This window comes from Exophiala dermatitidis, assembly GCF_000230625.1.
Source record: "Exophiala dermatitidis NIH/UT8656 unplaced genomic scaffold supercont1.4, whole genome shotgun sequence".
Lineage (NCBI taxonomy): Eukaryota > Fungi > Ascomycota > Eurotiomycetes > Chaetothyriales > Herpotrichiellaceae > Exophiala > Exophiala dermatitidis.
In genome coordinates this window covers 3,502,831-3,528,661 of record NW_008751649.1, presented here as the reverse complement: position 1 = coordinate 3,528,661, position 25,831 = coordinate 3,502,831, and the positions used below count along the sequence as shown (strand labels likewise).

At 52.0% G+C, this 25,831-nt stretch overlaps 8 protein-coding genes across 8 annotated transcripts; 4 read left to right on the top strand and 4 right to left on the bottom strand.

The window, feature by feature from the left end:
- Nucleotides 1-136: 136 nt before the first annotated feature.
- Nucleotides 137-4,962, bottom strand: HMPREF1120_05563 (uncharacterized protein). Its single transcript, XM_009159744.1, has 7 exons — nt 4,546-4,962; nt 3,950-4,492; nt 3,545-3,895; nt 3,363-3,497; nt 3,246-3,312; nt 3,064-3,195; nt 137-3,017 (listed from the first exon to the last, which is right to left on the bottom strand). The coding sequence occupies exons 1-7, from the start codon at nt 4,675-4,677 to the stop codon at nt 388-390; spliced, it is 3,990 nt and encodes a 1,329-aa protein (XP_009157992.1). The 5' UTR covers nt 4,678-4,962; the 3' UTR covers nt 137-387.
- An 86-nt stretch (nt 4,963-5,048) lies between these two features.
- On the top strand, nt 5,049-7,730 carry HMPREF1120_05562 (nucleosome assembly protein 1-like 1). The gene is made up of 5 exons (XM_009159743.1): nt 5,049-5,636; nt 5,702-5,715; nt 5,776-5,841; nt 5,895-6,602; nt 6,653-7,730. The coding sequence occupies exons 1-5, from the start codon at nt 5,593-5,595 to the stop codon at nt 7,009-7,011; spliced, it is 1,191 nt and encodes a 396-aa protein (XP_009157991.1). The 5' UTR covers nt 5,049-5,592; the 3' UTR covers nt 7,012-7,730.
- Nucleotides 7,731-7,807: 77 nt separating this feature from the next.
- Nucleotides 7,808-13,838, top strand: HMPREF1120_05561 (myosin ATPase). The gene is made up of 2 exons (XM_009159742.1): nt 7,808-12,863; nt 12,961-13,838. Exons 1-2 carry the CDS (start codon nt 8,255-8,257, stop codon nt 13,101-13,103), a joined length of 4,752 nt encoding a protein of 1,583 aa, XP_009157990.1. The 5' UTR covers nt 7,808-8,254; the 3' UTR covers nt 13,104-13,838.
- A 224-nt stretch (nt 13,839-14,062) lies between these two features.
- On the bottom strand, nt 14,063-17,480 carry HMPREF1120_05560 (retrograde regulation protein 2). The gene is made up of 7 exons (XM_009159741.1): nt 16,149-17,480; nt 15,930-16,089; nt 15,703-15,876; nt 15,397-15,639; nt 15,183-15,327; nt 14,658-15,102; nt 14,063-14,503 (listed from the first exon to the last, which is right to left on the bottom strand). The coding sequence occupies exons 2-7, from the start codon at nt 16,063-16,065 to the stop codon at nt 14,345-14,347; spliced, it is 1,302 nt and encodes a 433-aa protein (XP_009157989.1). The 5' UTR covers nt 16,066-16,089; nt 16,149-17,480; the 3' UTR covers nt 14,063-14,344.
- Nucleotides 17,481-17,520: 40 nt separating this feature from the next.
- On the top strand, nt 17,521-19,590 carry HMPREF1120_05559 (dTMP kinase). The gene has a single exon (XM_009159740.1). It carries the CDS (start codon nt 17,756-17,758, stop codon nt 18,335-18,337), a length of 582 nt encoding a protein of 193 aa, XP_009157988.1. The 5' UTR covers nt 17,521-17,755; the 3' UTR covers nt 18,338-19,590.
- Nucleotides 18,442-19,804, bottom strand: HMPREF1120_05558 (Ham1 family protein; the record flags this gene model as incomplete). Its single annotated transcript, XM_009159739.1, has 4 exons — nt 18,442-18,516; nt 18,622-18,683; nt 18,893-19,074; nt 19,509-19,804. 4 exons carry the CDS (start codon nt 19,802-19,804, stop codon nt 18,442-18,444), a joined length of 615 nt encoding a protein of 204 aa, XP_009157987.1.
- Nucleotides 19,805-20,388: 584 nt separating this feature from the next.
- Nucleotides 20,389-22,024, bottom strand: HMPREF1120_05557 (uncharacterized protein; the record flags this gene model as incomplete). The annotated part of the gene is made up of 2 exons (XM_009159738.1): nt 20,389-21,270; nt 21,320-22,024. 2 exons carry the CDS (start codon nt 22,022-22,024, stop codon nt 20,389-20,391), a joined length of 1,587 nt encoding a protein of 528 aa, XP_009157986.1.
- Nucleotides 22,025-22,541: 517 nt separating this feature from the next.
- On the top strand, nt 22,542-25,791 carry HMPREF1120_05556 (aspartate kinase). Its single transcript, XM_009159737.1, has 3 exons — nt 22,542-22,983; nt 23,046-24,330; nt 24,385-25,791. The coding sequence occupies exons 1-3, from the start codon at nt 22,780-22,782 to the stop codon at nt 24,483-24,485; spliced, it is 1,590 nt and encodes a 529-aa protein (XP_009157985.1). The 5' UTR covers nt 22,542-22,779; the 3' UTR covers nt 24,486-25,791.
- Nucleotides 25,792-25,831: the final 40 nt, after the last annotated feature.

Below are 25,831 nucleotides of genomic sequence, written 5' to 3'. Positions count from 1 at the left end.
GTTACGGATGGAAACCAAATGCGCGCCAAGCAGGACCTGAGCATGGCAATGGAAGAGCAGAATACTTGGGTCTTGATGTCCAGAATTCAGCTTTAGAGAGCAGAAGAGAGCCAGACGAACACAAGAATCAATGTTCTAAATTTTCAGCAATGCTTACGGACCCGTTTGACCACTGCTAATTATCGTCCAGAAGCGCCGTGATGGCTCTATTGACTCTGGGGTACGCTGGGAGATTGGAGACATATTAAGCTATTCACACCACGTCCCATGAAGTCGTACATGTTGATCCTTTTTGTTGATTCTCTCCAGCATCCCAAACGACACTGGAAGAGAACACAGCTCCCGAGTATCCAAATAAGTTCGGCATTCGGAATACTATATACAGGTCTATTTGCTTTGCAGAATGTCCTCTGCAATAATCTTGTATCGCTTCCGCTTTTTCGGATGCGCCGGTCGCAACCATAATTTGAGTCGCCCGATATATTTTGCCAGCAGCTGAAAGAAATGTCTCTCCGACAGGTAGGACACAGCAAAGCCGGCTGCTGCCAGAGCCAGCAGGAACAGCTCATAGTCAAGCGACATCTCGGTCAGATCCATAAAGTCCGCTAGCCACTTCGCCGGGTCCAGCAGCATGTACAAAGACATGAGGAGAGCAACCACAATTGTGACGCAGAATGGCACATTTGTCATCATGGACTGTCGGAAAGGTGGTCCAATACTCAACACCACGCCTGAAAGGGTGTATTGGTAGATAGAGACCAAGAATAGAGCCGTATTCAAGGAGTTGTCGACATTCGACTTTTCTTTGTTCAGTTCCGGCGGCTGGTACCAGGGTTGTTCTTGGACGGTTTCATAGGCAACCAGCTGGACAAGGACGGCCAACACAATCTGACCCAGCAGCGGTGTCAATACTTTCCTGGAGACAAGATTGGCCGTCGGGCGTTTCTTGCTCAGGACAGGATAGGCGCCCGTCCAACCCATAAATATCGCGATGGGTAAAATCAGGCAAAGATCGATGAACAAGAATTGGAAGTCGCCAAGATTGGACGCAGACGCGTAGAGAAAGCTGACCGAGGTGAACTGGATAGCCGAGTACAAGCTCATGTACTTGAAGCAGCAGAAGCTTGTTACCAGCGCGGCTCGTCCTTCCTTGATCAGCGCCGGTACACAGGAAATGTCGAAAATGTGACTCGTGAAAGGGGCCGCAACAGAGGCCTCCGCTTCTGAGAGGGAGACACCAACATCCGCAGCCTTCAAGGCACCACAGTCGTTTGCACCATCGCCGCAGAATCCACAGCAATAATCAATGCTTTGCAGTTTCTCGACGAGCTCGTGCTTCTCATCAGGGGACATTCGCGCGAAAACCGCTCCCTTGACCAGCATTCTTTCCACTACTTCGGTAGGCGCAAAATCGATAATCCACCGAAAAGCGTCGCCGGTCACAGCCAGTGTGTAATCGCCGATGGCTATGGCGTCGTATGGTGAAGAAGTGTCATCCTCGGCAAGCAACGGTAGAGGGAGTAGAGTGTTTTCATCGAGCTGGTAAATGGGATTGTCGACGGCCTCCCAAGTCAACCGTGCTCTGGGATCCATCTTATCGCCTTCCACAAAATGTGCCACGAAGCAGTGTGCATTGCGATCCACGAGTTGACACTCTCTCGCCACACTAATGGCTGTCAAAATATTGTCGCCGGTACACATAACGTTCCGAATGCGAGCCTCGTTTAGTTCCTCGATGATCTCCGTCGTGATCTCCTTCAATTTGTTCTCAAAAATGATGAATCCAAGGAGCTGGAGTCGGGACTCGGCTTCGGAGCGGTCCATATTCTGAATTTCATCCCAACTGAGCCTGGAAACGTATTTAGAAGCACATGCAATGACACGGAACCCTTTATGAGTGTAATAACTGAGGAGATCATCAAAGTCATCGGGAATGCTCGAAGGAGTGCAGATATCCTTCATGACTTCAGGAGCTCCCTTCACGTAAATACTTGCGCCGGGATCAGCATGCTGACGAACGACGACGCTAGCACGTCGAAGATGTGAGACAAATTCAAATGAGCGAAGGACTCCTAGTTCCACGCGCACAGGATTGGCATTATCCTGGGAGTCGTCCACGTCATACTCGAGTCCTGGTGGCGGGCGTGCCACACTGGGTGCTGTTTGTTGCGTACCAGGCTCGATGAAGTGGTTAGTATTGCGAGAGCCTTCTTCGAAGGACCACCCCGTAAACTGGAACATTTTTAAGTCAAGAGGGTCGCCTATGAGCTCATCGTCGACGAGTCGAAGTGAATGGCAAGTTGCCATTGCGTACAGCATGTTTTTGTTGACGCGGTAGTCAACAGTCGGATCGCGGTCGTAGGGTGCTGGAGGCAAGACCTCATGCGCCTCCTCCAAGATGTCTCCAAATCGAATTTCTGGATGTTGGACGAGCCTTACCCCGAGTACGTCCAATCCGTCCTCGGTTAGAGTCCCTGTCTTGTCAAAGCAGACGACATCAAGTTTGCCAGCGACATTGACCCTCTGCGGGCTGATGCAAAAGATCTGCTGCTTCCTCAGGCGAGAAAGAGCGAAATTCGTCCCAATAGTAAGGGTTGCGGGCAGTGCAGGAGGAACGACGATGGTGATCAGATCCAAAGCTCGCACTATGATCAGATGCCAGGCCAAGCCGAGCTTGACAAAGTTGATAAATGATGCGATGAAACCCACCCCAGCGACACACCCCATGACGGAGATGTAGCGGAAGGAGTCCCGGTAAAACTTGAAGCCTGAAGGTTTTGGGAACAGCATCGATCGAACAAGGGCTCCTTTCGTGGTATTGAATCCAGTGCGGACCACCATCGCAAGTGCAACTGCTTCATCATCGTCTGTATCTTGTGGGCGTCTTGCACGAATTATCTTCGTCCCACAGAAGAGAAAATATCGAGCAACACTGGGATGTATTGAAGTGGCTCCAAGGTTGATGTAAGGCAGTGCTTCGTCCACAATAGGGATTTTGGACACCGGAATGGATTCACCTGCAGCAGTCAGTAATTGAACGACAAACACTTTGGATGGAAGTACCTGTCAGCATGCTCTCGTTGATGATACAGTCGCCGGACAAAAGCAGACTGTCACAGGGGATTACTGAAAGTGATGGATCTGAGACTTCGTAAACATCCCCGGGGACCAATTCGCTGGACAAGGCAGATCGCCCTTTGCGAAATGTCAGCAGCCAAAATTCCATGATCCAAGAAAAGACTTACAGAAGCCGTTGCGAAGGACACGAACGTCGCACTCGAAGCGGGAGATTTCCCGTAAACGCTGCATCGTCTACACCAGAGTTAACATCATTCTTTAGGAGAGACTTGGGTACAACATACTGATCGAGTTTCAATCACAGTGGTTGTGATCGAAAAGACCGATATCAGAAAAATGGCGGCGGCATAATAATAATACTCATCCAAAGACCACAAGATGAGACTTGCCACTTGAAACACATAGAAAGGATGGAAGGCCTAGTTTTCATTAGCTTCGCCAGGGACAGACGATAGAGGGAACTGACTTCGTCCAAAAGCAATTCGGGGATAGTCTTCTGCTGGATTTCAATCACGTTCTTGCCAAAAACTTGATCCCTCGGATCTCTCTCCTCAGAGTCAAGACCCTCTCGGAGAGCTTTGACTGAAGTCCATTGAGGGTCCCACCAGTCATTGTTAAGGACGAACTTATCCTGGACAGGATGATAAAGGAGCCTCATATACCGATAGTCGAGAAATCGCAGGAGTGGCAGTTCGACATCTTCGTCATATCGGTATCCATTGTGTTTTTCTTTTCCAGAACGTGTGAAAACAGTGGACATGGGGTGGCCATACTCCTCAACAGCAACATAATGCACCGTGAATTCACCCCATTGGTTCTGAGACTTCTTAGCTTTCTTCTTGCGACGCTTTAGTCGGGGCCCATAGCTCACCTCTACGACCACCCATGAACAATTTTTGAGGGGAGCAGCGGTGCCAACTAGTGATATGCGCCATCGTGGTATCCAACGAAAAACAAGATAACCAATGCCTCCGGTCAAAATGCATATAGCGAGGTAGGCTAAATAACCAAGAGAACTCGTCACGAATCCCGCTATGACCATGGTAAGATCTTCGGTCTCGATGTAGAGCTTCTGGCTGAAGTTGCCGCCTTCCTCAAGCTCCTGGGTATCACTACGGGCAGAACCCCTTCTTCCCAGAAGCGGCTGGTCTGATGAAGACCTAAGCCGACCAGAGGGCTTGTGGCGGAGCGGTTCCGTTTGACCTGCCTCTAGGTCGCGCTCCTCCCCATGAATGTGTCCATCCTCTTCGTCACTGAGATCGACAATGGCCTCCTCGTCGGAGTAGTCTGGCGTTTCTTCCTCGTCTTGGAAATAGGTGAAGCTCGAAATCGAACCCTTGCGCTTCCTCGGCCGCTGATATACGAAACCGGTCACACTCGAAGGGACGCTCTCAGAGATCGGTCCGGAGAACGGCTAACACAAAGGCAATCAGATGGCATCATGGTATCAAGTTCCGCGCAACGCACCTCATCAGTGGCCATTTCGACTTCGGACACGATGCTTGCATTGCTCAAGTTCGAATCTCTTCGGTGCATCGTCCGTAATGCTGAACTAGAGCGCCGCGGCGGCCCAGCACGGCCTCGGTCGACGACGTCCATTTTGCACTCGAAAGTGCCTCCGGGGCACGGCTCAAACGGTCAGGACATATGTAGAGTAAATATATCCAGGGTTAGAGGAGGCCAAACGGCGAGAAACAGTTCTTCCAAGAAAAAGGGTGTTATCGGGTTATCGAGACACAAAATAGTAGGTATGATACCATTGGCAACCCCATACTGGTGCTATACTACGACTACCTAGTAGCGGTGGTGGTAGGTGGGCAGTGGAAACCCACAGCCTGAGCGACTCGACATTTTGGCGGTGCAGTGCAGTGCAGTGGCAGTGGGCAATACGTCAAAGTTGGCCAGTGGCAGAGCGTGCAACTTGCTGGTTTACAAGTGGACGGGACGCAGCCTGAATACGCACTTTCCTTCTTTAGGATACTTTGCATGCCGCCTTATGATCGTTTCCCTTCTGTAGTACTCCAGGTCCGATTGTTTGCTTCGAGGAAGTTGGCAATAAAATAAGCAGAAGTGATGTGCCATGCTAGTGAGAGGTACAAATAAGTGATGGATCTTGGTGAAGTGCTGTGATGGATCAGACACATCACTCGGGCTGCAGGACGCACACCCACGCCAGGGCACTTCACTCTCATCCTAAAGCGGCGAGGTGCACATCCTTCCACGTGACCGCCGGCTGGACGGGCCTCTTATCGAGATGGAGACTTTTTCTCGACGTCGCAACGGTCAACATTTCTGAATCACAGTCCAACCTCTCACCAAATCTTTGTTTTCTTCTTCTGACAGAAAGCATCCGTTTTGCCATCTCTCGGCACCTTCTCGAGCGTGTCGCACAGAAGGTTCTTCTTCCCGTGGTGCTCGCACGGGTTTCTGTCTTTGAGACACTGAGGTCCAACAGATCTTGCACTACCAACCCACCCGCCACGGTTATTGTTCACTTTCCCCCAACAATTCACGATGGCGTCCGAAATCCCAAGAGGACGCTCTAATATCACCGCTCCGTATGTTCTCGTCCTGTACACAGGATGTTCGTGCTGAGAGTACACTGCTAACCGAGAGATTTCAGGACCCCTCAGAACAGTCAGTCTCCCTACCAACCTGCAGTGCAGCTTAGACTATTCCTTACTGACCAAACTACAGCCCCTGCTTCAAATGCGCCCATTTCTTCGCATGCGCAGGCTCCAACCATCAGCGACATTCAGGAAGGTGAGTTGACTCAAATCTCATGCTTACTACAGTGTACTCACGCATACTTGCAGAGGACCTTGATCGTGCTGCAGCGGCTTCCATATTCGCCAAGAATCCTGCCCTGGTCTCGATGATGCAGCAGAAGCTCGGTTCGCTTGTTGGTCGATCGTCTGGCTACGTCGAGTCTCTCCCTACGCCTGTCCGCCGTCGTGTCACTGGCTTGAAAGGAATCCAAAAGGATCACGCCAAACTAGAAGCCGAGTTCCAAGAAGAGGTCCTTCAGCTCGAAAAGAAGTATTTCGCCAAGTTCACTCCATTGTACGAGAAGCGAGCTGCCATTGTCAATGGTGAGACCGAGCCCACCGAGTCTGAGGTCGAGGCCGGTAAGGACGAGGACGAAGATGAGGGCGAGGAGGAGCCAAAGGAAGAGGAGAAGCCTTCTGCAGAGGACATGAAAGGTATCCCGGAGTTCTGGCTCACGGCAATGAAGAATCAAATCTCTCTTGCCGAGCTCATCACGGACCGGGACGAGGAAGCCCTCCGATCCCTGACCGACATCCGCATGGAATACCTCGACCGCCCGGGATTCCGCCTGATTTTCGAATTCGCCCCCAACGACTTCTTCACCAACAAGACCATTACCAAGACATACTACTACCGAGAAGAGAATGGCTACGGTGGTGATTTCATCTATGACCACGCCGAAGGTGACAAGATCGACTGGAAGCCAGGCAAGGATCTGACCGTCCGCGTCGAAAGCAAGAAGCAACGAAACAAGAGTAAGCTTGCCTTTTCCGAATTTATGAGACAACCTCTAACTTGAGCCTAGACACCAAGCAGACCCGAGTCATCAAGAAGACTGTTCCCACCGAGTCGTTCTTCAACTTCTTCTCTCCCCCGGTTCCTCCTACCGACGAGGACGACGTCGCCTCCGACATTGAGGAAAGACTGGAGCTCGATTACCAGCTGGGCGAAGACATTAAGGAGAAGCTCATTCCCCGTGCCATCGACTGGTTCACTGGCGAAGCCCTGGCATTCGAGGAGTTCGATGACGCTGAAGACGCCGAGTTCGATGACGAGGATGATGAGGATGACGAGGACGAAGAAGATGTCGACTCTGAGGAGGACGAAGAGGAAGAGGGCGGCAAACCCCGGTCTCAGCAGGCCTCTGAGTGCAAGAACCAGTAGATGAGCATTACTCTGGCTCATTTACCACCGTGCTGATGGTGTTGATGAACCAATTTGGACAGTAACACAGAACACGAGGGCGGTGTTGCATTACGTGCCTAGGAGCAGATGGCCGTAGCATGGTGCCGTTTACGGTGACCGGCATGGCGTCGACTAGCTACGATCCTTTGAGCATATCTGATGGCGTTTTACAAGATCGGGCGTGACCGATCCATGCCTGCACAACCCAGATGAAGGGCATGGTGGATGTCCATCTCACGCCCAGGCGGTCATGTCAGTTTTTTCAGCACTCCAGCCCTTCAATCCTCCAATCCTTGAATGCCCTTGATTTTCAGTCTAGCAAAGCAGTGCGCCAGCAGTACCAAGCCGGCCATAATTCTGTTGAAAGACTCGATTCAGCAAACACAGTATGTAGAGCCGTCAGTTGTTTGTTTTGTGGGGGAGATCAATAATAATGGGCAAGCGATTTCCTCTCTTTCGTACGAACTATCGCTATTCGAGGACAATCGGGTGTTACCAAGCCAAGCCAATCTACAGTACTACTACCTTAGGAAGCTGTGCAGAAGGCTGTGACAGCTAAACGAACAAGTAGTCACCCTTGTAGTCACGCCGAAGTCACCCTTGCCCATGCAGAAAATTTAGTGAAAGGGGTGATGAAGGGTGGTGAAGAGTGGTTTTGGGGGACAATCTTATGCGGACCAGGGGAGACGGATTGGCGCGGGTTGGTTGGAAGTGGAAAAGCGCAGATGCGACGGCGAGTTGCAGGCTGCGTCTAAGTTATTAGCAGTTGTTTAGTCGCTTCGCTGACCCGTGGCGCGTCTTCAGAGTCTCCAGTCCGAGTCCCTGAACCTGAAAGCGCGCAGCCAGAGTGCCCAGGGAGCCCCCATACTACTACCTACAGTACTACTAACCACCGTCTGCTGCAACTCGGTACCAGGCAGGCAGTAGAGGCCAGTGGTCCAAAAGATTCTCGTATCTGATGCCACAGTAAACACGCCTTCAAACGGCCACCATCATCATCCTCATCTTCCCGCCGACCGCACCAACATCGACACGTCTCCTCCTCTCTGTTTTGTTTGTCCTGTCGTTCGTCCACCTGTCACCCCGCCGGTCCGGAAGTGAAGAAAACAATCCTCCGTTGACACGTCCCTGCAGGCATTCTCCTGGCCGACCCCGAATACATGGCTGGCCTCGCTGTCAATAGTTGAGATCCCAATCCCGACAACCAGCAACATCCTCCAAAATGGCCAGCTGGGACATCGGCACCCGGGCCTGGTTCCCTAACCAGGCCGAGGGCTTTATCCCCGGTGAACTGGCTGAGAGGAAAGAGTTGGGCGAGGGCAAGATAGCCCTTGTCTTCAACCTCTCCGATGGCTCACAACAGACGGTTGAGACCACCGAGAGCGCTCTCGCCGATACCCATCAGAATGCCTCCCTGCCTCCTCTCATGAACCCGCCCATGTTCGAAGCCGCCGAAGACTTGACGAATCTCTCCCATCTCAACGAGCCCGCGATTCTGCAGGCCATCAAGCTGCGATATGCCCAGAAAGAAATCTACACATACAGCGGTATCGTGCTGATAGCCACGAACCCCTTTGCGAGGGTGGACTCGCTCTATGTCCCGCAGATGGTGCAGGTCTATGCGGGCAAGCAGCGAGCATCGCAGGCACCGCATCTGTTCGCCATTGCCGAAGAGGCTTACACTGACATGTTGAGGGATTCGCGGAATCAGACCGTTGTCGTGTCTGGCGAGTCTGGTGCCGGCAAAACGGTCAGTGCAAAGTACATCATGCGGTACTTTGCGACGCGCGGAGCCCCTGGACAGACCGGCAAGGGAAGGAAGCCGAGACCTGATGCCATCAGCGAGACTGAAGAGCAGATTTTGGCGACAAATCCGGTCATGGAAGCCTTTGGTAACGCGAAAACGACACGAAATGACAACTCCTCCCGGTTCGGTAAATACATTGAAATCATGTTTGACAAAAACACGGACATCATTGGTGCCAGGATACGAACATATTTGCTTGAGCGTTCACGTCTCGTTTTTCAGCCGTTGAAGGAGAGAAACTATCATATATTCTACCAACTTGTGGCCGGAGCCACTGATGAGGAGAGGCAAGAGCTGAGTCTCTTGCCGGTGGAGGAATTCGACTATCTCAACCAAGGGAACGAACCTTCAATCGACGGTGTGGACGACGCGGCCGAATTCGCAGCGACAAGGACGTCTTTGAGCACGATCAATGTTTCAGAAAGTACACAGAAAGAGATCTTCCGCATCCTTGCTGCACTCCTGCACATTGGCAACATCAAGATCGCCGCGAGTCGCACAGAGTCGAGTCTCTCTGCAAACGAGCCTGCCTTGGAACGGGCTAGCAAGATCCTGGGTATCGATGCGAGTGACTTCGCCAAGTGGACTGTTAAGAAACAGCTCATTACACGGGGGGAGAAGATCACATCCAACCTCACTCAACAACAAGCGACGGTTGTTCGAGACTCCGTAGCCAAATTCATTTATTCCAGCCTCTTTGACTGGCTTGTGGAGACGATAAACCATGGCCTGGCGACCGAAGAAGTCTTGCAGCGTGTCAGCACCTTCATCGGTGTGCTGGATATCTACGGTTTCGAGCACTTTGCCAAAAACTCTTTTGAGCAGTTCTGCATAAACTACGCCAATGAAAAACTGCAACAAGAGTTCAACCAGCATGTCTTCAAGCTGGAACAGGAAGAGTACATGCGTGAACAGATCGACTGGACTTTTATCGACTTCTCTGACAATCAACCCTGCATTGATTTGATCGAGGGAAAGCTAGGTATTCTGTCTCTCTTGGATGAAGAATCGCGGCTACCCATGGGCTCTGATGAGCAATTTGTCAACAAGCTTCACCACCATTTTGCCGGAGACAAGCAGAAGTTCTACAAGAAGCCTCGATTTGGCAAGTCCGCTTTCACGGTGTGTCACTACGCCCTCGATGTTACTTATGAGTCCGACGGCTTTATCGACAAGAACCGAGATACGGTACCGGACGAGCAGATGGAGGTGCTTAAGAAGTCTACTAATCCGTTCCTGGTGGAAGTCCTGAACGTTGCCGCTGCGGTGAGGGACAAGGACAGTGCTCAAACCAGCTCAAAGACTGTGGCACCCGCAGGCGGACGGCGAGTGGGGGTCGCTGTTAACCGCAAACCCACGCTGGGCGGCATTTTCAAGAGCTCGCTTATTGAGCTGATGGACACGATCAACTCTACCGATGCGCATTACATCCGCTGCATCAAGCCCAACGAAGCCAAGGAGGCATGGAAGTTCGAAGGACCCATGGTTTTGAGTCAGCTCAGAGCCTGTGGTGTTCTGGAAACGGTTCGGATCAGCACGGCCGGTTATCCTACGCGATGGACGTACGAGGAATTTGCAATGAGATATTACATGCTGTGCCACTCATCCGAGTGGACCACGGAAATCAGACAAATGGCTCAAAACATATTAGTGAAAGCACTAGGAGAAAGAGCTCATGAAAAGGCGGACAAGTATCAGCTGGGTTTGACCAAGATCTTCTTCCGAGCAGGAATGTTGGCATTCCTAGAGAACCTCCGCTCAGCTCGTCTGAAGGAGTGCGCCATCATGATCCAAAAGAACCTGCGGGCCAAATACTATCGCCATAAATACCTTGACGCGCGTCAATCGATCATCAACTTTCAGGCTGCCACGCGGGCATTCCTTGCAAGGCGGAAGGCCGAGCAAACCAGACAAGTCAAAGCAGCAACCGATATTCAACGGTTCTGGAGAGGACAAAAAGCACGCAGACACTACAACCAAGTTCGAAACGACCTCGTCCTTTTCGAATCCGTTGCCAAAGGCTACCTTTGCAGGAGGAACATTCTCGAGACACGCATTGGCAATGCTGCCGTTACTATCCAACGAGCCTTCCGCTCGTGGCGAGCACTCAGGGCCTGGAGGCAACATCGGAGAAAGGTGGTCATCGTGCAGAATCTGTGGCGCGGCCGGGTCGCTCGACGCGATTACAAGAAGTTACGTGAGGAGGCCCGGGATCTGAGGCAAATCTCGTATAAACTCGAAAACAAGGTGGTCGAGCTTACACAGTCGCTTGGAGCACTCAAACGAGAGAACAAGACATTGCTTTCCCAGCTGGAAAATTACGAAGGTCAGTTGAAATCGTGGAGATCACGACACACTGCTCTGGAGGCACGTTCTCGGGAATTGCAAGCCGAAGCCAACCAAGCTGGTATCGTGGCAGCCCGTCTGAGCGCTTTGGAAGAAGAGCATGCCAAGCTACAAGCCAGCCATGACGAACATATGGGCAATGCCAAAAGATTGCAGGAGGAAGAACGTAAACTCCGGGAGACGCTGCAAGTTTCGAATGCGGAGCTGGAGCAATTGCGGCAGACTGTCGCTACTCATGAAAGCGAAAGAGGCTCATTACGGCAACAGATCAATGAGCTTCAAGATCAGCTAGAGATGGCCAGGAAGGCGCCACCACCCGCGGCCACCAACGGCGTCAATGGAGATTATGTCAATGGCGGATCTCAACTTCCAAATGGTTTGATCAACCTTGTTTCCTCGAAGAAGCCCTTGAAGCGACGAAGTGCTGGGGCTGCGGAGCGCAGCGAACTCGACAGATACAGCGTGGCTTACAACGCTCGACCTGTCTCAATGGCCCTCGACACGCACCTTAAGACGCTGTCGGGCTCCACCTTTAATGCTGGTCTGGACAGCATCGAGATGGAACTCGAAAACCTCCTTTCGCAGGAAGAGGAGCTGAACGAGGAAGTCACCATGGGGCTTATTCGGGGCATCAAGATCCCTCAGCCTGGAGCCAACCCGGCACCGACCGAGAAAGAGGTCTTGTTCCCCTCCTACCTTATCAACTTGGTCACATCGGAGATGTGGAACAACGGATTTGTCAAGGAGTCGGAACGATTCCTCGCCAATGTCATGCAATCCATCCAACAAGAAGTTATGCAGCACGATGGGGACGAAGCCATCAACCCTGGTGCTTTTTGGCTATCCAATGTGCATGAAATGCTCTCCTTTGTTTTCCTTGCTGAAGATTGGTATGAAGCCCAGAAGACGGACAACTACGAGTATGACCGTCTGCTCGAAATCGTCAAGCATGACTTGGAGAGTTTGGAGTTCAACATCTATCATACATGGATGAAGGTTCTGAAAAAGAAGTTGCACAAGATGATTGTCCCCGCCATTATTGAATCTCAGTCATTGCCAGGCTTCGTCACCAACGAAAGCAGCCGGTTCCTTGGGAAGCTGCTCCCTTCGAACAACACTCCTGCGTACAGCATGGACAATCTTTTAAGCTTGCTGAACAATGTCTACCGTGCAATGAAGGCTTACTACCTCGAGGACTCGATTGTTACGCAAACGGTCACAGAGTTGCTTCGGTTGGTTGGTGTGACTGCTTTCAATGACCTTCTCATGCGGCGCAACTTTTTGTCTTGGAAACGGGGTCTCCAGATCAACTATAACATCACCAGGATTGAGGAATGGTGCAAAAGCCACGACATGCCTGAAGGGACATTGCAGCTCGAGCATTTGATGCAGGCCACCAAGCTGTTGCAGCTCAAGAAGGCGACTCTAAATGACATTGAAATCATCCAGGACATCTGCTGGATGTTGTCGCCCAACCAGATCCAGAAACTGCTGAATCAATACCTCGTGGCAGATTACGAACAACCCATCAACGGAGAGATTATGAAAGCCGTGGCTTCACGCGTCACCGAGAAAAGCGACGTTCTCCTCCTGGCCCCAGTCGACATGGAAGACAGTGGGCCATATGAAATTGCTGAGCCCAGAGTCATTACTGCGTTGGAAACATATACTCCATCATGTAAGTTTTTGCCATTCCCCCCTTCCCTTCTCTTCTGCGTGCAAGCTAGTCAAACAAACTAAAGAAGGATTTTTGTACTGACACTTTTGGACAACAGGGCTACAGACACCTCGTCTGAAACGGCTGGCAGAGATTGTCTCGGCTCAAGCCATGGCTCAGCAAGAACGAGGAGACCTACCGGAAGAAGAAGCTCTTGATGAGAACGAACCTATCGAGGACGAGGTAGCTGTGGGAGCGTGAAGTGGGAGACCAAGCGTTCTTGCGCAGCACCGCGACTACACGACGCAGTAGCTTCGACTTCGACAACGATCCTCGTCGGACTAGTCCAATGTGGCTGGAAAACATTATGAGGGATCGTCGTCATGTAATTGATGCTAGAGCCAGCGAACTCGGGGGTTTGTTCTGTCTTGTCCATGAGGTTGGTCAATGTCTCGTCGGATCAGGACGGCGCATCAAGGGATGGAGGCGAACAAGTGAATCGCGCATCAAGAATGGGGTATGGTGTTGAAGTCTCGTCGTCTCCCCATCTCTTCTTTTTCCCTCGTCGGTGTGTGGCGCACACCAAGCGAAGAATATAATGTTTTTGGCGGGACAGGGGCATAGCACTGGTGTCATCGGCGCCTGGCCGGCTGGGCGAGGTCGGAGGCGAACATTGGCCGTTTTGTCATCTCATCTTCCTCTTCTCTTTCTGCGTCTTGTTTTGTTACGCGCTCTTGCAATGGCTCATCCGTGGGCACGGTTCGGGCATTCATTCTATGCGAAGCAATGTAGGAGTGTGGCAGGATACGGGCTGGCTAGGAGGCGAGTCCTCAGAACTACTAGTTCCCTTTCATCAAGTGAAACAAAGAAGAGAACTAATGTCAACGACTGAACTATACTGTAACTACCTTAAATTGTCGTATCGCCAAAATAACGCAAAGCACGGGTTAATCTGACTGTCCGCGTGCTTCATGAGAGATATGAATTGCAGCTCCCAAGTTGTGCTTGCTTTTGCTTGGTGTTGCTAAATCTCTCCTCTGGAAGCCTGTGCTTCCACAACTTGACTTCGAGGATCTACAATTCCTACAGTAAGTGTACTGTAGTCGTACTTAGCTCCCCTACAGTACAGTAGGTACCGTCTGTGACACGTAGGACCTGTGCCTCTTGAGCCCCCTTTTCGTGACGAGGCTGAGATTGCCAGAGTGAAACGAAAGAATACCCGGCACGATAATTACTAAATTGCCTACCATACAACAATCTTGGTACTAGTATGTACCGTAGTATACTCATAGTATGCTTAGGGATTTATCATTCAATACCTACCTAGGTAGATTTTCGTATCTGTTCTGTGTCGACTCAATTTTGTTCGTAAAGAGGTACGCAACATGTGACAGCAAATGCATGCATATGCCGTGCCGTCGATGGACCTGATGATGGGGAAGTGCAGCGGGCTGCGGTCCTCTCTCTCGCTCTCACTCTCCCTCTCACGCTTTCCCCTTCATTCAGGGCGCATATCGGAACCCCTCGACGCCCTCCAATGCCGGTCTCTTGCCCTCGTCGGCCAGCCGGTTCTGGCGCCTGAGGTAGATGCTTAAGAGGATCGTGACGGTCGAATATAACATCTGCATTGAGATGGTGGCCCACATTCCAGGGAGGTATTGCTGGAGAAAGGAAACAAGACGATATGTTAGTGAGAAGAATTGCAATGCAAATCAATCAACTCGAACAATGAATGGCTTGTTGTCAGACAGGGCGCATTATTGACCAATAGAAGGAAGAATTTCATCTGCATATGCATGGCGAACATCCACGTACCGGTGCATCCTGACTCCTAAAGATGGTGGAGCCCGTGATACCGCCGGCGGCACCGATGGAGATCATGGCTGCAGCCACGACGCCTTTCTTCCGGACATCGGCGGTCTGGCTCTGGCCGTAGGTAAGGGTTCCGGGGACATTTGCCTGAGTGCCGAAGGTGGCCAGGTAAATTCCAAAGTATCTGACGCCGGGCGGCTTGGCGTAGAGAATGATGAGCAGGCCGGCAATGGCTGTAACGCTCTGGGATACCAGAACGGCCCATCGGGTGCGGTATTTGTCCGAGACCCATGCCATGAGCAAACTCATGATGATGGCGAACACGTGCGGAGGCGACTGAAGCACCTGCGACAAGGCGTAGCTGTAGCCCATGCCCTGGCGGAGGATGATCGGTTGGAAGTATGCGAGCGAATACACGCTGGAAGCGGCGACAAAGTATTGAATGGAGCTGTTGTGATACCCGACACATCAGTCCTTGTCCAGTTCCAGGCGGGTTTCACACGGAGTTGGGAGAGGGGGAGTGCTCACTAGATGATGAGCTTCCAGTCGAGCAGCATCTTCATGGATTCTTTCAAGGTTGGGTGCACATATTCTCTCAGAGACTTGTCCGCTTGCAGACGGGCTTGGGCGATATGTTTTTGCCGGGGGGTCAACCACTTGACTTTTTCGGGGACTGCTCAGTTAAATACTGTCAGCAAGACTGCGCCGTCACACTGGCTTTTTCTTGTCATGTAGCTCTTACACTCAATCAGGAAAAAGTAGGATATAATCCCGGCAATGACGGTCGCCATGCCCTCGAGGATGAAGATCCATCTCCAGCCTTGACGATAAAGACCGTCGCCAACCCGAATCAGGGACAACGCGTAGGCAAGAATGGGTCCAAAGCCCGAGGCTAACAGAGATGCCATGTAGAAGAGGGAAATTCTCCTCGCCGTTTCATACTGCTTGTACCAGGACCCGATAATGAAGACGGACCCGGGGAAGACTGTCCAATGCGTGAGTTAGAAAGACCCTTGGGAACGTCACTCTCGAAGCACGGAAGACTTACGGCCTGCTTCGAAAACGCCCAATAATGCTCGACACACAGTGAGGCTCGTCCAGGTCTTGACAAATCCCATGCCAAGGACACAGAAACCCCATGAGGTGATCAGGAAACTGAGCCAGATTTGTGCTCCGAAACGCCGGATCACCATGTTACTGGGAAGTTCAAACAATGCGTAGCCTGAGGGAGATCAGTCAGATGTACGCGCATTCAACATGGAGTCTGATGGTTACCAATGAAGAATACCAGTAATGCAATAGAGTATCTGGGGCCCTGTGAGAGTCCCACGTCCTTGGCCAACCCTGCAATGTACGCCGCCGAGATGTTTGTCCTGTCCAGCAGAGACAACCCAAAGACGACGCACAGCATGGGGAATACCCGCCAATCCACCTTCTTGGTGAGCCACCGTTAACCATGTTAATCCCCAGTATCATCGTTCACGCAGTACTTACACGAGCGCGGCTTCTTCTTCTGGAGTCCAGTCTTGGTCGGGGTTGACTTCAGGGGCTGCTTCTTCATCTTTGCGAGTGGTAGATGCGACAGATGATGCATCGTCAGTCTTTTCGACATGCGCGGTCTTGAATGGTTTTTCGGCCATCGTTAGTAGTTTGAACAAACCCTTGTCTGTCGGAATCCAATGTGTCCCCTGTTTGGCAGAGATCATCGACAGAGTTCTTCGACATCTTGCATTCGGGCCTCTTTCATATCAATCAAAAGTCCATTCCCACAGCCTCGGCGCCAGGACTGATATCGATCCCTCCCCGCTTTCTGTCGGCTGTAGAGATGCCCAGACTCGCAGCAGGCTCGCATTGACTCAGGGAGGACCTTCCCCGGAACATGGCGAACGTGACGTGGTGGAGAGTCACTGCATGCTCCAGACGAGCCAAGTACAAAACAAGTGTTATGTGAACTTGGCCGTGACCTTATGCGGGCCGTGCCCCCCGAAGACACACGTCGCTACTGGCCTGAACAAAACGACAAGGCTGCGTCAAGCCATAGTCATGCTCGGCGCAGAGATGGTCGCGTTGTCTGTGGGTCAAATACATGTACTCCAGACTAATTCCCCCTCATGCCAAGCGCTTGACTCGAACTTCAAGTTCTCGAGATCACGAGAACCCTGAGCTTGAGGCATCTGCCGAGATGAATGGCCTGAGGGAAATGCGATACGCTCTCTCGAAGGTGCGGAGAGTGTGTGCCGAGCACTGTTTCGAGAAATGCCCTGCTCGAGCCAACGTGTGGTATTGCCCTTACCGGACCCGAGACGACCTCGGGATAGATATTGTAAGTCTTTCGCCGTGTATCACTGCTCAAGTTACGCCAGTCAAGCCAGCCACGCCGGTAAACGATACCGTTATCGAGATGTGCCTAAGCAACCTCTCGAACCCAGCTGGCGCTGACATACCTTGTTGTACTTCCCGCAGTAAGGGGTCAGCATACGTATCACGAATACCTCGGAGCGAATACTCCCACACTCCAACGTCTGCCAGAGTCAATGATTGATTCAGCTTTGACCCAACCTTGGCTGAAGCGCGGCCAACAAAACCGCAAGGCAATAATGCCGACCTTACACTGTAGATCCTGTAAGTGCCAATAAGAATTAGCTGTTCAATCTGTCACGGGGACGTTTAGTACTGCGACGAGCTCGGGTTAGTATAGCGCAACTGTTCCGTTCGAGGAACGAGGACAATGTGGCTAGGCACATATACACGGATCATTTTCCTCGGAGTTCAGAGCTCGCAACCTTGGACAAGCCAAAAGAAGCAGGCGTGTCGGTGGGAGCATCGTGAAATCCCACATCATCTGAAGTCCAACTTGAAGTCGACAACCACAACTTGAATCACAACGATCATGGCGTGTGCCATTGTATTGAATGCTCCGCCGTAATCGTGCACTCCAACTAGTCCCAATGAGGCAGCCTTGCCGCAATATCTTCAACTCGTCCAAAGAAAAAGTTGTCGGCCCCGAACGGACAGCGACATTGGATTATTCCTCACCGCCGATTGACACTGATAGGACGTGTGCGTTGGACACCAGGGACCTTTACTAGATACTGTCCAAAATGCGGTCGTTACCAAACATCCTCATCGCCGGAACCCCCGGGGTGGGCAAGACGACGACCTGCACCCAATTGCTCAATTTGGCCTCGCAGTCCGATCCGCCGATCAACCTCAAACACCTCTCCATCAACGACATAGTGAAAGAACGAGAATGCCACACAGGACACGACGAAGAACTGCAGACATTGATCGTCGACGAGGACAAACTCATGGACGAGGTCGAGAAAGAGATTGCCGACGGCGAAGGCGAGGGCGGGTGGGTCATTGACTGGCATTCGACCGAAGGGTTTGCCGTGAGGTGGATTGACCTGGTTGTGGTCTTGAGATGTGGCGAGACAAGTGTGCTGTATGACCGGCTCTCGTCGCGAGGCTACAAGGACGAAAAGGTGCAGGAGAACATGGATGCCGAGATTTTCGGCGTGGTCAGCGAAGAGGCCAAAGAGGGCTGGGGAGAAGAGGAGGACGGGCGAGTAGTCGAGTTGAAGAGTGTCGAAGCCGATGATATTGAAGAGAATGCCGAGCGCATCCTCCAATGGGTCAAGAACTGGATCAGCGACCACGCGCAGAAAAGAAATGGAGAGTGAAGCGAGCGTACTACGATGGAATTGCAGCCGTGATCCGAGATCTTTCTATTGTCTATGGACTTCAATTGCGCCATCCATGGGCCCTGCCATCCAGGGCCCCCTTTTCAGGGCTCTGGCTCTCCTCCAGCAAGCCAGGATTTCAACTTCGCCAGGGCCTTGCCTCGGTGCGATATCCGGTTCTAGCGGGACGGTCAGCAGACGTTGATGAGCACCCAGCGGAAGAGCCACTACGGCAGGAAGGAAATACGGCGCTGGCCTGAACAAGCTCCTCTAGGGCCCCTTACCTTCTCGGCTTTGTCCATCTCGGCATATGTCGTGCCCTCATACTCGAAGACCGCGTCCCAATCTAGGAGATCCTCCGTGTTAGCGCCGGTCATTGCACTAGGGGCATCGGGGTTCAAGTTGTGATACGATCCCAATCCGTTGTTACGGAGAAACCAAACCGAATCATGGCTGGTAAGGAGGAGTCATCACGACTTGGGTGGGGCGGAGTGGCGCTGGTCAGGGAGGGGGAAGGCTGGAAGGAATGGAAAGAAGCCCAGTGCGGAGACATACCAAAGAGACCAGGTCCCCTGGCCGGCACTATCTTGCCTTGAGTTCGTCCCTGGAACAAGATAGGTTCGTGGCCCGGCCCGGCGCAGTAAGCAAAGGTGCAGACTGCAAAGGCCGTCTTGTCCTCATATGCTGCGAGCATGTTGTTCAGACCTTCGTGTCCAACCGCTTGAAGGAAATATTTGCTAGAGAATGAGAGATGTGGTCAGCGATCTTGACAAGAGATGAAATGTTGAACTTGAATGTCCAAACATGATTCCAGTAGGACCAATCAACGGGAGAAACGTTGGCGGCAGTGACCGAAGAAAGCGCCATGGCATCCCAAGAACCAGGACAATATCTTTTCATCTGGTCAGACCCGTCAGCCTGTAGTAGAGTCCTGCCAGTGATATATATCAAGCCAAGGACCTTGAGTCTGGCCCTGACCCCAGCCGGCACGGCATGGTTGTCGTTACGATCTCGGAGCCGGTAGTAGTAGTACCAGTAGTCCGATCCTGAGTCTGAGCCTTCAAACCCGCATTTATCCTTTGACCAGTCCAGTCCAGTCCTCGAAGCCCTCAATACCACGAGGGGGCTCTTGAACTCAACGCCAAATCAATTCAAAACAAACCAAACTCACATATACGGCCCCGGCAACCCATTATACGCCGCGAACTCCAACGCCGTGTCCTCCGTCAAGACGGGCCCTCCCACGACCGCCGCCGCCCGAGCACACTTGTCGCGCGCAACTTCCTCGATGGTTCCCTGGATCTCATGACCGGGGACGTCTTTGCTGTCTAAAATCAAATCGACAAAAGTGCCATCACCGTTATCGCTGGGCACGCGCACATCCGCCAGGATCGCGCGCACTTCGGCGAGTTTGTTTGGGTTCCCGGTGATGAAGTTGAGCGTGGTAGGGCGCTGCGAGGAAGCCATATTTTCGCCGACGTGGAAGGAGTAATCTCTCTCTCTCTCTTTTCTTTCTTCTTTCTGTCCTTTCGTACTTTTGCTGTCTGCGGAAATCGATCGCTCTTTTCTCTGTTTCTCCCGAACAAAATTATGATCGTTGGTTGTCAACCAATTCAGTTTGGGGTGCTATAACAAAATAAATATAAACTTGAATAAATCCATCACAAGTGGGTCCGAGTTGATCAAAGGAACAACTTGAACTCGACTGTACAACCACATGAGTCACCATGCTCATGCGAACCGACTTTATCCCGCGAATATTCAAAGGTGGTCCATGGAGTAAACTCATACGGGTTGTATGCAATCGATTCCACCAATAAGCCATGGTCAAAACTTGTGCCTAAACATACGCTGCGAGCAATAGTACCGCCATATCCCCAGCACCATACTGTTCTATCAGAACCAACCTCGCTATACCCTCGCTATGCAATGTCAGACCTGCCAAAACCAATGCATCACTCTGAAAGGCTCCCCTGACTGATTCCATGCAATTCCGCCAGCACTCAAAAACCAAACTGACTGACCACCACTGATCCCACACACTCACACACCTATTTCAGCTTCAGCAATTCAAAATCTCGATATTTCTCAAGGTATCGTTCTCCTCGGCGGTAGGCTTTCAGTAACTTCTCCGGACTAGCGCAACGGAAAGAAGCCGAACCCGAGAGGGCAAGTTTCTTGAGAGCAGGGCTGGGATTGAACATCGGGTCGAAAACGACCAGATTGACAGATCCATCCAGCCGGCTCTCCACCCCGACAATGGTCATAGAATGGCCATGGTGCTGAAAGTATATGGGTGGCTTGCTGGTGATGACCACTTTCTCCGCTCTGTCCTTGGTTTGATCATCATCAAAGTACTCGCACACTGCACAGAGCATCGTCTCGTAGGCTTGGGCATCTTTTGTGGTAGCATATGCCGTCGCTTCACATGGCACGTCCAAACTCATAAACAATGCCTGTGCTTCGGGGGTCCCAATGTATTTCCTCGTCAGTCTGATTCCGCCCGTTTCCACTCGTCCACTCGAATTAAAACCCTTGTCCCAAGCACGTTCGATCATGTCTTGAAGCTTCAGGATCGAAGGGAGACGCCGCCCTGGAAAATGTTCCGCGCCAGGAGCATTGCCATCGCGAATGTAAGAAATGAGCATTTGGATGTTACGATAGCCACAAAATCCTCCCTCCTTGGGCAACTTGCATACATAGGTCACTGCAGGGCTGCAGTAGAATGCTCGTTCGACGCCCCTGTCCCAATCAGACAGTCGCGCAAGAATGGGAACAAGGTCCGGGGTTTCGTTGGCAACGCTTTCGAATCTGATGATGGAGCCTCCTGGTCCGGTTCTGTTAGTGACTGTGACCTTGGCACCCTCTTCAAGCATTCGGCGAAGCCAATTCGGCATTTCGTGTTCGTGGGCATACGGGCCCAGTTCCGATCGCTACAACACGTCAGATGTCATTTGGGCAAACCCTAGTTTGCAAACATACCCCTAAACGTTTCGTCTTGCCCTGCTTTGCTGATACGGCTTTGTAAGGAGACTTTCGCTTTGGTGACGCAGGAGTACCCAAGAAAATCTCCCTAAGAGAAGGAACTCTCCGCTTGTTGCTACGAGGAGAGGCACTGGCTTGCAAGTGGTCATGGTTCCGAAGCGAACTAGAAATACTGGTGGAAAAAGAGTTGGAAATGTCCTCTACCGGATGTCGAGCAGATGGTGCAAGGATCGCCTGCTCCAGGTTGGACGGCAACTCCGCCTCGTCCATAGACAGATTCTCTTGAGCATGCATGTCGGCATGGGCGTCAAGCTCGAGGAAATGGACACGTTCACCACAAACACATCCCACCCAAGGCTCTTCGTCGGCTTCAAGTTCTGTAGAGGGAGAGGGACTAGGAGCATGATTCCTCGCAGTTTCCTCCCTTGCCACGCCATTACAGGCAGGAAGACTCGGGCGATCAGACAAGGCAAGTTCGGGAGGGAGGCCATTTTCTTTGAATGCCAGTACCTGTGCCAGCTCGAAGTCGTCTAGGTCAGTGGTGCCTGAATGAGAAGAAGCTTCCGAAGACCGCTGATCCTCCTCCTGCCGTCGCTGGTCAGCATGGGATTTCCGGACATGTCGGTCGAGGACGCCGAAGTCATGGCTGCCGTAACGGCAAAAGGGGCATCGTAGCAATTCTTTATGCGAAGAAGACGACATAATGATAGCAAGAGGGATTGCGAAAGGCCGCGAAGCTGGATCACCGCATTTTGAGTGTAATAAGAATGGGCCGCGGGCAAACAACACGTTTTCCCCCAGTAAATGGTAATTCGCTGAACTTCAGTTTTTCACAGGCCTTCCAGGAGGACTTCACAACAGCCAAACGGAGGTCATGGAGCAGTATAGCACTCGCCAACTTGAAACTGCCCAGTCTGATATGGTGATGTTTTGGGTCAAGGATGATGATGGAAGTTGGCGCTGGAGGCGATACCGCCCCATGTTCCGCGCACTGGGAAGAATACCTCTGTCATTACACGTAAGAGTGTGGCGGATGATTTATTTTGCCGCAGAAATATTTGTAATGTCATGCTGCGTAAAGTTTGTTACAATACGGATGACACCATCCCTCCACACGATTCAATTCGCTGGCGGCGGCCTCATGCGTCTCACCGCCACCGAATCGGGCTGCGAGATCATCGAGGACCCCTCGTCGAATTTTTATTCTGCCGGCGTCGAGCTGCGTTGGAAGCATGCCCACCGCTGCAGTGCCGAGATTCCTTCGTGAACTGCCACTTGTAGTGCCAGTGTCAGGTCATATATGCGCGACTAGTATAACTGGGGACGGTCACAGTCACCTACATCTGATAGCGTTTCCACGCGGTCACTCCTTTTGTCCTCCCGAGTCTCCTTGCTACATATATATCTCTAGACACGTTGCATAGAACTATGCTACATCGCACACGACACACGACTTTATGACTCTCACCATGACCACGAGCACACTCCACAACGGTGTTCATCCCCAGTCTCCGGTAACCAATGGCACCACCACGCCCGCAAAACGCCCAATCAATGTTCTAAAGTTTGGAGGAACGAGTGTGGGCAAGTTCCCTTTGGATATTGTGAACGTTGTCAAGACAAGCGCTCAGGAGAATGATGTGGCTATTGTTTGCTCAGCCGTATGTGCATGAGTCAGGCCCTTCACCGCCTTGCACCCAATGCTAACCCTCAACCTTCTCAGAGATCGAGCAGCACAAAGGCTGCCGGAACAACCAATCGATTATTGCGAGCTGCTACGGAAGCTGAAAACCACCGCGAGTTTAAACCGCTGATTGAAGCCGTCCGGATCGACCATATCGAAACCGCCGAATCTTATATACAAACGCAGAAAATATGCGCAAGGCTCAAAGCAGAAATCGAGGAGGAGTGCGCATTGGTCATTCGGATATTGGAGGCTGCGCAAACCTTGGGCGAGACCAGCCCCAGATCTAGAGACAAGGTGATGAGCGCAGGCGAAAAGCTCAGCTGTCGGTTCATGGCAGCCTTATTAGAGGACCGAGGAATCGATGCTGAATACGTCGACCTTGCGGACATCATTGATTTCAAGGTTGGCCACAGTCTGGATCAGCGGTTCTACGACAACGTTGCCGATAGACTGGGCAAAAGGCTGCACGACGTCGCAGGCAAGGTCCCTGTGATTACAGGCTACTTTGGATCCATTCCTCGCGGTCTGCTTATGACTGTCGGCCGGGGCTACACCGATCTGTGCGCTGCATTGGTTGCGGTTGGAGTCAAAGCGAAGGAGTTGCAGATTTGGAAGGAGGTCGACGGCATTTTCACCGCGGATCCACGCAAAGTGCCTACCGCCAGGCTCATTCCGCAAATCAGCCCGGCAGAGGCTGCAGAACTCACCTTCTATGGCTCTGAGGTCATCCATCCTTCCACCATGGACCAGGTCATCCGGGCACGGATACCGATTAGAATCAAAAACGTCATGAAGCCCAGAGGAGGGGGGACCATCATTTACCCTGAACCTTCGGAGCTGGACTCTGCGTTGTCTGGGCACGATCCCAAGCTGTTCCGCTCGCGCAGTGCGACTTACCTAAGCGAGCGGAAGATGCCCAAGCGTCCCACGGCGGTCACCATGAAACACAGGATCCTCGTTTTGAACATCCACTCCAACAAGCGGTCACTGTCCCATGGGTTCTTTGCGGGCATATTCGCCACATTGGACAAGTGGCGGCTATCAGTCGACGTCATCTCCACCAGCGAGGTCAATATGTCCATGGCGCTCCATTCTGAAGCACCACTGTACACGGGAGGCGGTGATGATGAATACCAGATTGTGGACCAAGATCTGCGCGGTGCAATTGAGGAGCTGAAAAGCTTTGGTACCGTTGATATCATCCCGGACATGGCGATTGTCAGCCTGGTGGGGAAGCAGATGAAGAACATGGTGGGCGTCGCTGGAAGGATGTTCTCCACGTTAGGGGAGAACAATGTGAACATCGAGATGATCTCCCAAGGTAAGGGCAACATGGTGGCCTGAGAGAATGAGAACAGACTGACCGGTTGAGCAGGAGCCAGCGAGATTAACATCTCGTGCGTGATTGACGAACGTGACGCGGACCGGGCGTTGAACATCTTGCATACGAATCTCTTCACTTTCCTCGAGACGTGATTGGGGTGGACATATTTGTGAGCGACCTTTCAGCGACCTTTTCTTCCGGCATATTATGGAGTTGTGCATTTTAGACACGTGGTGTACGGAGGAGTCTTTTGGACATACACCTATCGGTGCAGCAAATATCTGAAGACATTTGCGGGACATAAAATTGGACGGGCGGGAAGTTGGATTGACAGCAGTGACTATTTACGCTTGGTTCCCCAGAGCCGTGGGAGTATGATGTCGATGGCGGTTTAGACAAGATGATTGAGATGTTCGAAATGTGGTATGATTTTAGGCATAGCCACCGCAATGACAAGATGTCAAAGTTGAATCCAGCTGAATGCAGAGTAGTGATGCATCCACCCGACGGCGGGCTAGCCAGTGACAGATTACGGTCGACATGATGGATCAGCAGCCGCTGTCTCCGCAAGAGACGGCAAGTAAGATGAACTCGAGGCAAGATCTTACGGTGTTAATTTCACAGCAGAAACTTCGGAAATAGATTGGAGGCGTCCAAAGTCGAGAGTTGTACGTAAGGTCCCTGCAGGTGTGCTTCAATTGTGCAGGCTGAGCGAGCAGCACGTGCAACACTTATTTGCAGGACTCGGAGTATACAATTACAACCAGCACTGCAGTGGCAGACACGGGATCTTTTGGCGTAGGGCGGTCGGGAACAACTGTTTATCCGCTCCAGCGCAACGCGTCCGCTGGCCTGCCCGGGCAAGTCGTGCGTTCAGTGTCGAGTTCCATTTGCAACTTCAATGTAATACAGGCACTGCAGTGTTGCGAAAGAGAGCTGAACCAGATGGTCGAGGCCAGCAATGCCGATGCAAGGGCAGAAGGATGAAGCGGATTGGGCGGAAGGCCACCATCGACACCCAATAGCAGTAATGCCATTGATGAAGGCCCGCAGCATATCTGACACAAGCCAGGAACGGGCGGGCCAGGCATGAAAAGTCGACAAAAAGAGACGAAGCAGCATTCCAGGTCGATCGAGATGTTCGCAATTGATTGGATGTGGCTGCACGACAGCGAGCAGCTCAGGGCCTCAGGCTGAAATGCCGGAGCAGAGGACCAACCAGTGCCAGGTACCTAGGTATTTTCTGTGCGCTTGGCGGGCGTCCGTAGCGCCAAACTTTAGTCAGAAACGGCCCACCACCGCAAGTTGGAACTTGACAGCATTGGCCGTGCTGTTGGGAACGCGTGGTCACGGGATATCGGGTCGCTCGTCGGCTGCATTGACACGCTGCGCGTCCACCGGTCGCCAGCGTCGCAGTAGTATTCACTCTACAATTGCTACCATCATAGCACGATTAGCAGCAGTGTTATCGTACGGTTAGCTACCTAGGTAGGGAGTG

What these genes read in the sequence shown, in the direction of transcription:
- HMPREF1120_05563 (XM_009159744.1), bottom strand. Translation starts at nt 4,677, where the DNA reads ATGGACGTCGTCGACCGAGGCCGTGCTGGGCCGCCGCGGCGCTCTAGT. An exon ending in TCGAAATGGCCACTGATGAG is followed by an intron (nt 4,493 to 4,545) that starts GTGCGTTGCGCG and finishes CCTTTGTGTTAG; the next exon opens with CCGTTCTCCGGACCGATCTC. An exon ending in CCGAATTGCTTTTGGACGAA is followed by an intron (nt 3,498 to 3,544) that starts GTCAGTTCCCTC and finishes AATGAAAACTAG; the next exon opens with GCCTTCCATCCTTTCTATGT.
- HMPREF1120_05562 (XM_009159743.1), top strand. Translation starts at nt 5,593, where the DNA reads ATGGCGTCCGAAATCCCAAGAGGACGCTCTAATATCACCGCTCC. An exon ending in CATCAGCGACATTCAGGAAG is followed by an intron (nt 5,842 to 5,894) that starts GTGAGTTGACTC and finishes GCATACTTGCAG; the next exon opens with AGGACCTTGATCGTGCTGCA. An exon ending in CAAGAAGCAACGAAACAAGA is followed by an intron (nt 6,603 to 6,652) that starts GTAAGCTTGCCT and finishes ACTTGAGCCTAG; the next exon opens with ACACCAAGCAGACCCGAGTC.
- HMPREF1120_05556 (XM_009159737.1), top strand. Translation starts at nt 22,780, where the DNA reads ATGACTCTCACCATGACCACGAGCACACTCCACAACGGTGTTCATCCC. An exon ending in TGGCTATTGTTTGCTCAGCC is followed by an intron (nt 22,984 to 23,045) that starts GTATGTGCATGA and finishes CAACCTTCTCAG; the next exon opens with AGATCGAGCAGCACAAAGGC. An exon ending in CATCGAGATGATCTCCCAAG is followed by an intron (nt 24,331 to 24,384) that starts GTAAGGGCAACA and finishes CCGGTTGAGCAG; the next exon opens with GAGCCAGCGAGATTAACATC.
- HMPREF1120_05559 (XM_009159740.1), top strand. Translation starts at nt 17,756, where the DNA reads ATGCGGTCGTTACCAAACATCCTCATCGCCGGAACCCCCGGGGTGGGC.
- HMPREF1120_05560 (XM_009159741.1), bottom strand. Translation starts at nt 16,065, where the DNA reads ATGCTGTGCGTCGTCTTTGGGTTGTCTCTGCTGGACAGGACAAACATC. An exon ending in GGGCGTTTTCGAAGCAGGCC is followed by an intron (nt 15,640 to 15,702) that starts GTAAGTCTTCCG and finishes CGCATTGGACAG; the next exon opens with TCTTCCCCGGGTCCGTCTTC. An exon ending in TTAGGAGTCAGGATGCACCG is followed by an intron (nt 14,504 to 14,657) that starts GTACGTGGATGT and finishes TCCTTTCTCCAG; the next exon opens with CAATACCTCCCTGGAATGTG.
- HMPREF1120_05561 (XM_009159742.1), top strand. Translation starts at nt 8,255, where the DNA reads ATGGCCAGCTGGGACATCGGCACCCGGGCCTGGTTCCCTAACCAGGCC. An exon ending in GGAAACATATACTCCATCAT is followed by an intron (nt 12,864 to 12,960) that starts GTAAGTTTTTGC and finishes TTTGGACAACAG; the next exon opens with GGCTACAGACACCTCGTCTG.